The following is a 14403-nucleotide window of genomic DNA, read 5'->3' on the forward strand; positions in this document are numbered from 1 at the left end:
TCATCTTTTGGTTCCATCTTCCATGGTCGCATCTCTTCCATAGATGGGAAAGATTTTTGCCCTTAAGGACCTGTCTGCACAATCTCTCTAGATAATTCCCAAGTCCTTAACTAAATTCTCTTTGCAAAGTCTTTTTGACTTTAAAAAAAATGACATACTCACAAGTTCTGGGGATTAGGCATGGGCACATGGGAAAGATGGGAAAGTTTTCCACTTGTCCTAGGGGAAAAGGCACAACAGCAACATCAGGATGGATTAGAAAGCGCACTTCTCTTCTTCTCTGTTCACAGCTGGAATTGTCACTGTTATCCTTGGGATGTATTTCAGTACAATGTTCAGTCCTCAGAGTCCTCCTTGGTGTTAGGATGCGTGCGACACATACCCAGATGCACTTGGGACATGCCCGGAAAAGTGAATATGGGGTTCAGAAAACACATAATGGTTTGCACACACTCATAAACTATCATTAGTAGTCACTTCACAAAGCTGTGTACTTACGCTGTCTTCTCATTGTCAAAACATTCTTGATTCCTCTGTTTTCAAATCAAACTAGTGTCGAGTCACAGAAAAAAACTGAATGACTTTGTTTTCAGACATCTTCTTTAATCAAAAAGACATTGCCACATTTGCTCTTGTGTGCAGAAACACACACACATACACACACACACACACACGAGCTCTTACAAGAAAGCACATAGACTGTTTCTCTTTCTCCCTCTCTCTCATCTTTCTATGGCAATCTTTCTACTCACCTACTCATCCATTCTACACCAAAACCCCTTAGAAATCTTCAACTACTAGGTTTCAGTCTGTTCCTTAAGGTGTGGTGTAGGGAAGCAGAATTCCAGAATTCATCATTGGGACGTAGGAAGCAAAGAGCTCCAGTCAGAGAGGTTTCAGAGGTATTTCACACTCCATCCAGCAGAACCATGGCAGCACTTAGGGCCTCAAGGACCGTGCAGCATCCCAAATACAGGAGATGAAAAGGGTCAGAAGAAAGAGCAGGCACCAAGTCTTGGGGGAATTTAAATGGTTTGTAGAGGGGCAAAGTAAGACCAGAATGTATTGATAGGAATGATACGTCTTCCTTGGCCTAGTGGGCATCTGCATTAAGTTCTAAATATGGGACATGCCAAAGCATCAATACAGTCCCCACAAATAGATCACTTCATGTTAGTTTTATCATCCATCGGGAGAGGATGGCATTGGTGGTAACAACAGAAGCTTCATGCCATGGACACTTTTAGCACACGCAGAAACTGCTCTCTAGCTGCTGGGTGGGGATACCACAGTCAGCTCGGGTATTTCCCCATCCAAAGCAAGTTGTTCTCTGCAGTAGAGTCCAAGATTTTCCCTGCATCCAGGCGGCCAGCTCCCACATCCCACCAGCTGCCAGGCCGGTGTCATTATTACAGCAGGCTCCATGTTGTGCTGTTGAGGCCTTGATTGATTTCCCATAGATATCTGTCTAGGAAAACGAGGGAAAGAAACCAAGAAGGACAGGCTGTGTCACGGAAAATGGCAGTGTGTTTCCTACAGTTGACGCCAGCAATGCTTGCACCAGCTTCTCTGGGCAGATGAGCAAGCATGGCTGCTGCCAAGCTCCTAATTCCTCTCTAGGCACTGGCTTAAATGTAGAACCTCACTGCCATGGGTCACATGCATCGTGAGGCTTCTTACTGCTGAGGTCACGTGCTTTGGTAGGTAAGCCCGTTATTTCAAGAGCCCTGATTAAATATCCGAATACCCAATGTGTAGGTGGGGCTCTGATGCAATCCAGTCTGTCTATAGGAGCCACAAACTGAACCAAACCGTCTAGCCTACATCTTAGGTAGCATCCCTAGCTACATCTTCCCCTCCTGATGTCCATCTCGTGACTGACAGATAGCTTCGGGGAGTCAGGGATTTTATTGTTGTGCTTGAGTATCTCTTTATGATCTGAGACGTGGAGCGCTTTCTATATATTTGTGAGAAGAAGGGGAGGAAGAAAGAGAGGGGAAGAGAAAAAGATAAGGTGGGGACAGGGTTGTTGTTTTGCTGCAGCTGCTTCTGGGCATGAAAGGGGAACCACAAAATTCAACAAACCCACATGGAGTTTATTGGGGAAAGGGAGGGGTAGGTATTGGCCAGCTGGGAACAGAGATGGAAGGGAGAAGGGAACAGAAAAGAGACAGAGAGAGAGGACAGGAGAGAAGAGGGAGACAGGAAAAGTCCTGTCTGCTTCAGGGGAACAGCGGGAAAGAGAGGAGAGCGGGAAAGAGAAGAGAGAAGAAAGAGACAAGCAGGCAGAAAGACCATTAAGTGGGCGGGGTCTTTCTCTTAAAGGGGTCTTTTGCACCTCTGCAGAACCCTGGGCTGAGTGCATTCTGCCAGGTGACAGGGGCAGGCCAGCATAATGCCTGAATCCTTAGAGACAGGGTAGGGAAGGAGAGGAAAAGAGAGGACCTGCATTTGTGTTCTCCTTAGGCTGCTGTTCCGGGAGACTAAGCTCTGTTACTGGTTCGAGGTCAGGTCACTGAAGATCTTTGAAGCCGGCTGAGGGTTGGATTTTATTAACAGGCTTCTTCAGCATGTGGGACTTGGACTGTGAGATCATTCTCTCCTTTCAGCCCCAAACTTATGTGAATCTATGAATGTAGCTACTGTATGTCTTTACATTTCAAGTGTTTCTAACGCTAAACCACCCCACATTTTCCTGCCTCCATCCACAAAGACGATGTGTGTTCCCTCAAAGCATGTTTTGGTGGAGCTACGCGCCCTCTGCACTCAGGAATTTTTATTTTGTTTTCTTGTTTTACTTTGCAAAAATCAAAGGAAATATTTCAGAGAAGTTGGAATCAAAAATAATTACTTGCTGTGCTAATATTTCACTAAATATAAAGATCTTTCATTGAGACTGCGTAGCTGTGTCTTTTAACTACTTAATAACAAGCATCATGAGACCGAGTCTGGGGAATTTCAGGCCTAATTAAACACATCCATCTCTTTCTACTAGAAAGTGCCAGTAGCGAATGCTGTTTCCATCCCACCAATCAAGTTAGCTCTCTAATTTCTTTCTTTAAATATGAAATATTTTCAAACATGCCAATATAGCAAACGACACCAAAGGAAACATGGAAAGGCATCTTGATGTTGAAATTAAAGTGTTCAAGGCAAAATAATTTTCTTGAACATAAAATCTCACCACGTAGCCAGGTCAGGCTTCAACTCAGGGCAATTCTTCTGCCTCTGTGCGATGATTACAAATGTGTGAGCTACCATTCAGGGCTCAAAGTCAAGTTTTTAAATAGCTCAAGTTAGGATTTCACTCTCAACTCCTAGAATTAAGTGTGTAGGCAGAGTATTGGTGTTTTTTGCTTGTTTGTTTGTTTGTATTAGGGAAAATATTTTCTTAATTGGAATGGAAGATTCTGGATCACGGCTGTGTGAAGTTATTCTCTTCTAGCCAAGCAACACACAGGACCAGGTCCAGAAGTCAGCAAATTTACCTCAGGTTCCTGATCTTCTACATCCCTTACTGTGTGATTGTGGGCAAATGATTTGAACTCTCCTTGCATGGTATTCCTAATCTGTAAACTGAGAATGTCTCTTGAAGTTGTTTACAAGGACTGCATGAATTAATTGCCCACGAGTATTATAGGGATAAAAAGAGCTACCTTACACAGCTACTGGAAGGATGAACTGAGGGAATTCATGAAAAAATATCCTGAACAGTGGGTGACAAAAGCAACCCAAAAATATTCATTATTAAAATTTATAATTTTTGAATACACTAAAAAGTCAGGTTTATTTTACTTCTTTTTTTTTTTTGTTTTATCTAATGGTCCCAAAGTTGTTTATTTTTTACCCAGTGGTGTCATAAGTAGCTCTTGTCCCCATTCGGACCTGTCAATGGATACTACCTTCTGTGGGGGTTTGTCCTCATGGTGTTAGAAGTGGCAGGTGCCAAGGAAAGAAGGCATAGCTTGTGTATTTATTTACAAAGTGGATTTAGGATGACTCTCTCTGCCTCTGTCTCTCTCTTTCTCTGCCTCTGTCTCTCTCTCTCTGCCTCTGTCTCTCTCTCTCTCTCTCTCACACACACACACTCACACACACACACACACACATGGGGTGGGGGGGAGGGAGGGAAGAAAGTGGGAGGAAGGAAGAGAGTTGCATGAATCTCATTTTTGCAAGTAAGTTTTTCTTGTGGAAGCTGGGGATTCTTCAACAGAACTAACACTTTTTCTAACCCTTGAACAATGTACTGTAGTGTCCTTTAAACACATTTTTCTTCTGTCTCTTTTCTGTCCAGGCTGTTGAAACAAACAAAGTACAGACTGGCTAGTAATGCAGACTTGAAATCCAAACCACACATTCATTCAGTCACCACGTGCATGTGAGCTCCTGCCACATCTCAGGGAGTCTCTGGAGGTGGGCGAATGGAAATCCCGTAACTAGACAGACCCAGCCTTGTGGAGCTCACAGGTCAAGCAGGGGTTTTCTTTCTTTCTACAAGCAGGAATCCTCTTACAAGCTCTTTGTCCACCTACTTCAAAAACATCAGCATGTCGTGAGATGGTGAACCGTGAGCCTTAAACCGTGAGCCTTCTACTCCAGAGATTCCTTCCATTGGACGCCCCTGCCTTGTAGTGAAACACAGAGACTTTAAATGGATTGAAAAGCCAAAGTCCTGCATTTCCCCCAAATATTTGCTGCTCTTAACATTTTTTGTTTATTTTTATTGGTTTTTGAGAATTTTGCGTATGTTTTGGTCATATTCACCTCTGGTTCTTCCCAGATCTGCTCTCATTTTCCTACCCACCCAACTTTTTAAAAACAATAAAACCATCAGTTTTCATTGCCTATATATTGTTGGATACGGGCCTGCCACTGGAGTGCAGCCAACTTATCAGAGACAACATATATATATATATATATATATATATATATATATATATATATATATATATATATATAAAATCGACTCTCTCTCCCAGGAGCTATAAATTGCCAATAACTCCTTGGCTAAAAGTGTGAGTTTGTGGCCACCTATGCTTGCTCTTCTTATTTAAAAAGCTATTTTCAAGTTTTGTGTTTAACTGTGTGTATACGTGTGTGGATTTGCACACATGTGTGCAGTGCCTGTAGAGACTAGAGAGGGCATCAGACTCCCTGGAGTTGGAGTTACAGGTGGCTCACCCTGTGGGACCCCAACTAGGGTCCAACGGAAGAACAGTATGCTCTCTTAACCTCTGAGCCATTTTTCTAGCCCCTGATTGTTTCAAACTTACCCAACATTGCAGGAATTTTCAAGTGAGCACCTATATACACACAATACCAAGATTCTGGGATGGTATACATGTGTGCATATGTGTTCTAAAGTAAGGTTTATCTTGTGCTTAGCTGATTGTGGATGCCATGTACAACCTTGGAATGTTATCTTACGGCAGACTGAAGGATAAATTTCCAATTATAGTTGAGAAATATGGTCAATATATTATCATTGTTTTATTAGCAAAATAAAGGAAAATGCAAGGCCAGAGAAATAGATGGCAGTCCCAGATTTCAGTTTACTATTGGATGTAGACAGATGTTTGAATGACAACTTTATGCAAGGATTTACATACTCAAGTTCAGTGATTTGAGAAAATAAAGTATATGGTAGTTTTTAGAAACCTCTAATCGTGAAATCCATGAATTAACTCATTTAACATGCACAGTGATATGGATTCAGTGTTAGAGAGTTGATTCTCAAACTAATAGCTATATTAAAATATTCTTGCAGTGACACTGAACCTATAAGATCTATAGTTAATGCTTTTCTCACATACCAGCTTTTCGTATCTATAATTGACCGTGCCATTGAGAAGGAAAACGTGGGATTTCCAGGAGCATGATATAAGGAACTTGGGACCAAACTACAAAAGTTGTTTGTTTGTTTATTTAAGGACTTGGACTTTGTCATGTGTTTAAGCATCACTGAGTGAGTTAGTCACATTAACCATCAGTCACATCCCTGGGCTTCCTCAGTTGAGTGCTGGAGGCATTTGGGAAGGAAGAGACCAGTACTTGTGTGCATGGTAGATTGGAAGGGAGGTCTGGACATTACAAATGCCTTGGTATGAGATTGTAATCACAGGAGGGATGGAGATGAGACGAAATGTAGGTTTTAAAAGGTGTGTGTGTGTGAGTGTATGTATGTGTATGTGAGTGTGTGTATGTGTGTTGTGAGTGTGTATGTATGTGTATGCATGTGAATGTATTATGTGTGGATGTATTATGTATGTGAGTGTATGTATGTGTATGTGAGTGTGTGTATGTGTGTTGTGAGTGTGTATGTATGTGTATGCATGTGGATGTATTATGTGTGGATGTATTATGTATGTGAGTGTATGTATGTGTGTGAATGTGAGAGTGAGTGCATGTATGTGAGAGTGTGTGTATGTATGTGTGTGTGTGAGTGTGTGTGGGTGTGTGAGTATATGTATGTGTGTGGATGTATTGTGTGTGAGTGTATGTATGTGTGTGAGTGTGTGTGGGTGTGTGAGTGTATGTATGTGTATGTGTTTGAATATATTGTGTGTGAGTATGTGTATGTGTGTGGGTATATGTATGTGTGGGGTGTGTGTGTGTGTGTGTGTGTGTGTGTGTGTGTGTGTGTGTGTGTGTTGAATACAATAGGAAGAGTGCCGATGGAAAAGAGACATAGTGGGCTGCTGCCACCTGCTCAAGATAGGTCACTGTTGGTTTCCCTGCCCCTGTCTACTCCAACTATGATGTCTGTGTAGCTTGAAATAAACTGGGAAAGAAGTCTTTCTGCTGTCAACATCTGCACACGCTACAAGTCATGGTATTATCTTTCCTGGGCCCTATGAAGTGAACCAAGAATTTTGAGCCTGGATAACTTAGCAAAGCAGAGTTTGGACTCCACACTGAGTTTGGGTTGAGCCCTGATGAAGTTGAAGTAACAAGAGGAAACAATCTGACAATGTGGCATGTTCCATTCATGGATTCTGTTCACACTCCTAGGAGTAATTGTGGACATGTTGTCTCCATATTGCCATGAGTTGACACAGAAACACCACAGCCTTCTGAAGACACCTGTTTCCCATTATAAGTATAATTTTCTCTCAGAAACATTGAAAACACTGTATTTTTTTCAGTAAATATTTTACAGTAATAGTAAAGTTTCTTATTGTCAAAAGTAGTAAGGCTGTGGTTTTAAATGAGAATTCAGCTGAGAGCGCACGCACCGTGAGCCCTGATGTTGTAGGGACTCATGCCATCAACGGAGGAGAAACAGAAAACGTAGGGCTTCATAGATCTCATCAGTTCCCTAACTTCTAGATTGAGAGGAGTTCTTTGCCTTTCTTATAGATATGCTTTTCTAAAACTCAGAAAAAGAAACTTTTCAGAAGGGGGTTGGGGGGCCATCGTGACACACTCTGTAAAGTTCAGCACTGTGCGTGGTGTTTGGTCTAGGAAGCTGTGAAGGATGTCATTGGTAGAAATGTAGGTTCCTCAGCAGTACCAATGTCCCATTCTACCTGCGTGGCTCCAAACTGCCACATCGCTCCATGAAAGATCCAGAGGATTTAAGTGTGTAACAAGCTCTTCTGCTCGGTGGGTCTACAGGTTGCTACTTGTTTTATTTCTGTTGCTACTTGCTTTTTTCACCTGTTTGGGAAAAAATGCCTTTATCAACTATGAGAAGGTGCACTCTCGTGACTCATAGCTCAGCACAACATCTTAAGTAACTTGAAAATTATTCTTCACTTTTACAGGGTATCCCTGGACCAAAGGGAGAGCGAGGCGAACGAGTAAGTCTCCTAAGGATGCTTCTGGCTGTAGGTGGTTGCATGCAGCCCTTGGCTAGGCCTGATGGATAACGGTCATTGCCAACTGTGGTATTCATTGCTGCTCCAGCAGTTTTTCGTTTGGAAGCACATTTCCCAGGGGGGGAAAAACATCTGGCTGGGTTGGGAGCCAGGAGAGGATTTCTAGCTGTGTACCTGCTGTCATCTGGCTCCTTGATCTTGGGCTCCACTCCTTAAGGATAAACCCAGGGAGAAGCACACTCACCCACCCCACAAAGTGGAGCTGAGATGGAAATAAATAACAGGTGTAGAAGGATGTCCTCATGAATGTGGATGGTTTTACACTAATGCCAGTCAGTGGCATAGGACTCCCATTTTCCTGATGGCTTAGTTTTGGCACAAAGCAAGGCAGTGGTTGGAGAGCCTCAAAAACAGTCCCTGAAATTCAAATCACTTTGACTTCAGTGCCCACTCTCTCTTTGTAGAAACTGGGAGGCTCCTAATGCAGTTGCATTCTTGGCTGTGGTAGAAACAGAACCGGTCTCAGGTTCAACGAGTTATTTCTATAAAAACTTTGGCAATGTACTTTTTGTTAGTTATCTGTAACATGAGCTTAAACATTTCCCTATGAGCTTTTATTAGTATTAAATGAGCCGCCACTTGAGAAGTCATTAACTAACTATAGATGAGTATAGTTAGATATTGTTAATATTTTTTTAGAGTCCGGGACCAAAAATACTTATTTGAGCTTATGAATCTAATAAGCGAAGACATTCAGAAACCTTGAACACTGGATGCAAATTGCCTCTTTTGCATTATCCCCAGTAGTTGGCCCTCCCCGCTGCTAGGAGCTCAGAGTCTTGGTGGGAACAATGTCAGCTATGTCCCAGCTGTATGGCTGCACGTACGGCCATGCTTGAGGAATGTACTTTCTTCCCATCCAGGGAGACCTGCAGTCTCAAGCCATGGTGAGAGCAGTGGCACGCCAAGTATGTGAGCAGCTCATCCAGAGTAAGTGCACATTGCTGGTCCTCCCCCCCCCCCCCGCCCCGCTGCCATGTCTCATTCCTGTCCAAAGAAAGCCACCCTTCCCAGGACGAGAGAAACCAAGGAGGACCCCGCTGAAGCTATGAACTGCTCCATGCACATAGCTTTATAAGCCTCCTCTCTGAACCACCGACCAGCCTTATAGATTGTTCCAGAGCTCTACAGCGATGGTGCAGGAGCCAGACTCCCATGTCCTCAGTCCAAGAACCATTAGTTTGCAAAAGAATATTTAACTTAACTGCTCTGATTGGCTCTTGCATTCCTCCGTCTCCCATCAAATGCATAGGTCCTTTCTCAAGGGTTAAGCACTTGAAGACTACCAGACTGTGTCAGAATCAAGATGACCATGGTATTGGTTTCTACTGGATCACAGATTTTAATCACTTTCCCTTTCTTATCCGGTTTATGTCTGTTACTGTTGGTTGGCTTAAGGCCCCTCCTTTGATTCCTTAGGCTGTGTGCCAAAATATACACATACACATAGGGTTCATGTGACATCTGATATGACAGTTGGGCGTCATTCCTAAAGCCATACCAGTGCATACTTGTCATAACATTTATTCCATGTATTCATTTTCATACCTGAATGTTTCAACAGCCTTTATTTCAACATCAGATTCCTGCACTCACCCATTTTGTACACATGCCCACTTATTTTTATATATTTTGTCTCAAAAATGTAACCACAAGGTTACTAGGGTGGGCCCTTCTCTTTGCCGAGAATGTGTTGCATTCCAGAATATTTGAGGGCAAGCAAAAACAAAAATGCCTCTCAGACCCACCCAACTCTAGCCAAGCTCTCATGCCCAGCACTCCTCATGCTGGTAGTAATCTTCTCCTCCAGGGATGACATTTTCAGGGTAGCTGCCTTATCTATCTCAGGGCAGTATTTATTTTAACCCAGAGAAGTCTGGCAGTCAGGCTAGTGGAGCCCACTAAGTGTTAAGGTCTGTTGGCAAGCTCCTAAATGCCACCTGTTCCTTTGGGATAAACCCAGGTCCTTCCCTGGGGAGGTGTGGATGACAAGAAGGGGGATTTCACTCAGGCAAAATATCAGTAGCAGGAGGAGGGAAAAGCTACTATCATCAAACACAGTTGTTTTCTCTGTATGTTGTATTCAGTCTGAATTCAATTCTGAATAGTGCCTGCAGCCAGTGTGCGTGGAAGGGAAAATTTACCAATGAAACTAAACAGTTCCCATAAGTGACAAAACAAGACCTTTGGAAACCATATGCTCTATAAGGGAAACTGGACTTTAGTCTCCTTTAGAGTAGGATGCATCCAAAGCTCATGTTAGCTCTGCCTTATTTCATACGTTTCTTAATCTCAAATGGACACCATGAATGAGTAGAAGGTCAAGCTTGTGCAAAAACAAACCCTGCTGAATTTTCATTTGACTTCCTACACACATCAGGAAGAATGAGTTATGATAGTTCCTACCTTATTCTGCTATAGGATGAAAACTCATGGCTGTGTGATCATTTAAAACATGCTCCAAAGGTTTCCTCCCTTAGAAAGTCTCAGATTTCGGTGAGTGACTTCTAGGAGTAGAGTCAGAAAGGAGACAAGAGCTGAAAGGAATTTGCAATAGGGAGGGCCCATCTGTCAGTGAAGCTGTCTTAGGAGGAAATGGTAGCGTCTGCCACACCAGCTCTGCTCTCCCGTGTGTGGCTACTGCTCTCACCTGGGACCCGGTTTACGGGCCTGCATGTGCTTTCATACAAGCTCAGTCATCTGGGTTTTGGTTCTTCGTTGATCGAAAGACTTATGCTAAGAAGAGTTATGTGGGAAACGGAGGGAGGGTAGGGTGACAGCAGCTGCGGGAGTGATGAATGGCAGCTCCTGTCAAAGTAGGAAGTGGGAAGACAGATGCCTCACCTACCCAAACAGCAGTGGACATGCCTGGTGATTGAGTCAGGAGAGCATCCAGGATCACAGTCACAGTTCAGTGTTTAGGGAAAGGAAACATTGGATGTGTTTGTATGTACTTCCTAAAATATGATTGCTGCTTTTCTTTAGATTGAAGTGTTTAAAAGGAAATAAATATGTCTGAGGATGGAGCTCGGTGGGTAGAGTGTTGACCTTACATGTGTGAGGTTCTAGGTTTGACCTGGGCTTAGTGATGCATGCCTGTGATCCTGGTACTGTGGATGTGGAGGCAGGAAGATGAGAAGTTCAAGGCCACCCTCAGCCACATAGCTAGTGAAGGCCAGCATGAGACACACGAGACCTCCTTATCTCTCAGAAACAAAGAACCCCTCCCAAAAAGCCACCAAAAAGAGTGGGTGGCCTTATACACTGAAATAATGAATGAGCTGCTCATTTCTTGAAAGGAGATGAATAACAGCGACATGTGTGGGGAAATCTCACCCTCAAAGATGCTGGGAAATGAAGTACTTACAGTATCGGGGCATTATGTGCAATTGTTCGAATGTGTTCTTCCCAACATGAAAGAGTTAAGGGCTTTCCAGAGAAAGGAACAGGTTTCTGTTATCTATCTATCTATCTATCTATCTATCTATCTATCTATCTATCTATCTATCTATCATCTATCTATCTATCTAAAATCCAAGGCAGGGGCAGCTAGCAGCTGGGACACAAGTAAAGCTTCTTGAAAAACCATCTTGGCAACTAGAGTTGAGTGCAGACATAGTACTTATCTGGGGATTTGAGAGCAATGGGTGGAGCAGGCTTTGTGGGTTGGAACAAAGACAAGTAAGTGATGTGGGGGGAAATTGCTGGGGAGAAGGGCAGCTGGGTGAGGGTTCAGGGGTCAGATAAACGTTGGGGTGAGTATCAAATTTATGACTTCTGTTCAGTGATGTTTATGGCAATGCTGACGTGAACTGTGGAATTCCAAACACATGAGATGTGACTTGAATGTAGCCCAGCCATTAATATCATCCAGGATAAAATGCAAAAAACTCCTAAGTTACAAATGGGCCCATCTCAGAAGGGTGTGCCTTCTCCTCAGTGAACATCTGAGGGAATTGTTTGGAGGCTTGAAGAATGGCACTCCGCTTTCCCCTTTAAATGTGTGACAGTTCATTTATTTGTTGATTCTCAGGTCATATGGCCAGGTACACAGCCATCCTCAATCAGATCCCCAGCCAATCCTCATCCATCCGGACCATCCAGGGCCCTCCTGGGGAGCCTGGGAGACCAGGTTCACCTGGGACCCCTGGAGACCAAGGACCCCCAGGTGCCCCAGGCTTCCCGGGAAATGCAGGTGTGCCAGGGACCCCAGGAGAACGAGGTAAGTGAGGTCACTTCTCTCACAGGCTGTCCCCTGAAGAGGGGACAGTGAATCTAAGTGACTGTGGTGCTTGTCCAGTGACAGAGACTGAAGTAACAGAACAAAATAAATTCTTCCTCTATTACTAAGTGTCTTATATGTCCGGAGATTGAGAAAATTAAACAGTATACCTGTTGATCAGAGTATATCTATGTGTGTGACAGAGTAGAGCCAGAAGTCCCAGCTCACAGATATGAGACTTTTGTTTAACGATTTGAGAATTGTTTATGTCTTTATCACACCAGCCCTATTCTCCCTTGTCCATCACTCCCTCTCTAATTCCTCAGCTCTTCTACAATTACTCTTGTATCTGAATACAGATGCACAGATACATACAACTTACTTATTCCATTTAGGGTTGCCCATGTTGACATGTGTTTAGGGATGACAACCTAGGTTTGGGGCACCTACCATGGGGCTCATCATTGACAAATTGGTTTTCCCTCCCTCAGCAGCCACTTACTTCTTATAGCTTTCAATTAGGGGTATGGTCTGGTCGACTTTTCCTTCATTCATATTGGTATGTTGGCTGGGTTGTCTTGTGCAGGCATCCGTACTGTTGAGAGTTCATGGGTGCAACATCCCCGTCGTGTCCAGACAAGACCGTCTTGCAACAGGTGTCTCAGTTCTCAGGCTTTTCTGTGATGTTTCCTGAGCTTTCCCAGTAGGGGTTTTGGTGTCATATAAAAGGACTTAAAAACAAAAATCACATGACCACCCGAATGGATGCGTTACTGCTTCGGCTCTTATATGTAGTGTTTATTTTTCTACCTTTAGAAAAATCCTCTTTCCCTTGTGCTATGCATCTTATTCTTTTTATTTTTTTGGTTTTTATGAGACAGGGTTTCTCTGTATTGTTTTGGAGGCTGTCCTGGAATTCGCTCAGTAGACCAGGCTGGCCTCAAACTCACAGAGATCCGCCTGCCTCTGCCTCCCGAGTGCTGGAATTAAAGGCGTGCGCCACCAACACCCGGCTATGCATCTTATTCTTAGTGCAAGGTTTAGGTTAATCCTGTCCTGTGTGTGAGCCTCATCCTGAACACCCCAGACCAGAAATATAGCCACCCCTGGATATGTGGTACATTTATCACCTCTTACTCACAGTTCAGTGTGCCTCTGACATTAGTTGACAACTAGATTGCGGAAAGTGAGAGCATATTGTGATTGGCAGTGTACAGTGCTTTTAACTTCACTTCCTACAAGGCCATCACATTGATTATGATGTGATCATCATGCAGGACACAAAATGAGAGAGAAGGGCTTAGTGCTCTTCCAGTTCACCAAAGATGCGGACACTGGAACCAATCTACTTCAGCCAGCAGGGCACCCTTCAGTGGTGTTGAGGATAGAGAAGCAGTGACTCCAAGAGGGTACAGCCAGTGCCCGAGTCACTCCCACCTAGCTGCCAGTTGTCTTTGCTCTTTATGAAATTCCTTACTTTGCTCTTGCCTAGAGTCTTTCCTATATGGCAAGATAATTGAGTGATTCAATGGAAGGAAAACTACCCAGGGTTCTCAAATGGTAGCTAGACAACTGTTGGGTATTTGGATTTCACCCACTAATCGTAGTAGGAGATCTTGGACTTGTTTATCTCAGTTTGAAAAATAGTGTCTTAGAATGGCATCTTTGCTTAACGCCTGCCTGTGAGAGCTGGCCAACCAGTCTTTGTAGTCAGAGAACAGAAGAAAACGACAGACCGTGACTCTGTCTAAGCAATGCAGGACACGTGGCTCTCTGCAGCTCTCCTTATTAAGTCAGAGATGATTTTCTGGCTCATTCTGGTTGTTTCTCTCCTCCTTGACACTTTGTCTCATTTCATCTCTGAAAGTCATACTCAAAACTTACGTGCAACGATATTCCATCGACTCTCTTCTCTTTTAGATTGTAATATACAGAGGATCCTCAGAATGGGAGGATTTCAAGAGACCATGCAGCTGTTGTTTCCAGCACACATTCTAGTGCTGTTATCCCCAGTTGCTGGTACTCAGACCTTCAGGGCCTCCATTCTACACAGCATCATGCTTTCGTTTTATAGCCTGGTTTCTCACCTGCCTTTTCTTATTACAGTCAAAGAAAACTCTTTTTCTGTAGATCAACATTTCCTTTGCTTGCCTAGTTCTTCTCATTACACCATGCACTGCCCTGGAGTACAGGACTCTATACTAGGATCAACCTTCACCTTCCTCTTTGATTTCTTGAACTCCCACAGTCATGTGCTGACTCTCTGACCCTCTGCTCTGCTGGTCATTGGCTTGGGTG

At 43.5% G+C, this 14403-nt stretch overlaps 1 protein-coding gene across 3 annotated transcripts in view; it reads left to right on the top strand.

Moving 5' to 3' along the window:
- Positions 1-14403, top strand: part of Col14a1 (collagen type XIV alpha 1 chain) — a 196317-nt gene that overhangs the window by 166542 nt on the left and 15372 nt on the right. For all 3 annotated transcript variants that reach the window (XM_040730425.1, XM_040730423.1, XM_040730424.1), the window contains exons 43-45: positions 7770-7805; positions 8747-8813; positions 11917-12105. In XM_040730425.1, coding sequence (XP_040586359.1) covers positions 7770-7805; positions 8747-8813; positions 11917-12105 — 292 coding nt within the window. The remainder of the gene's footprint in view (positions 1-7769; positions 7806-8746; positions 8814-11916; positions 12106-14403) is intronic.

The sequence above is a fragment of the Mesocricetus auratus genome, unplaced genomic scaffold (genome assembly GCF_017639785.1).
Source record: "Mesocricetus auratus isolate SY011 unplaced genomic scaffold, BCM_Maur_2.0 Super-Scaffold_100023, whole genome shotgun sequence".
NCBI lineage: Eukaryota > Metazoa > Chordata > Mammalia > Rodentia > Cricetidae > Mesocricetus > Mesocricetus auratus.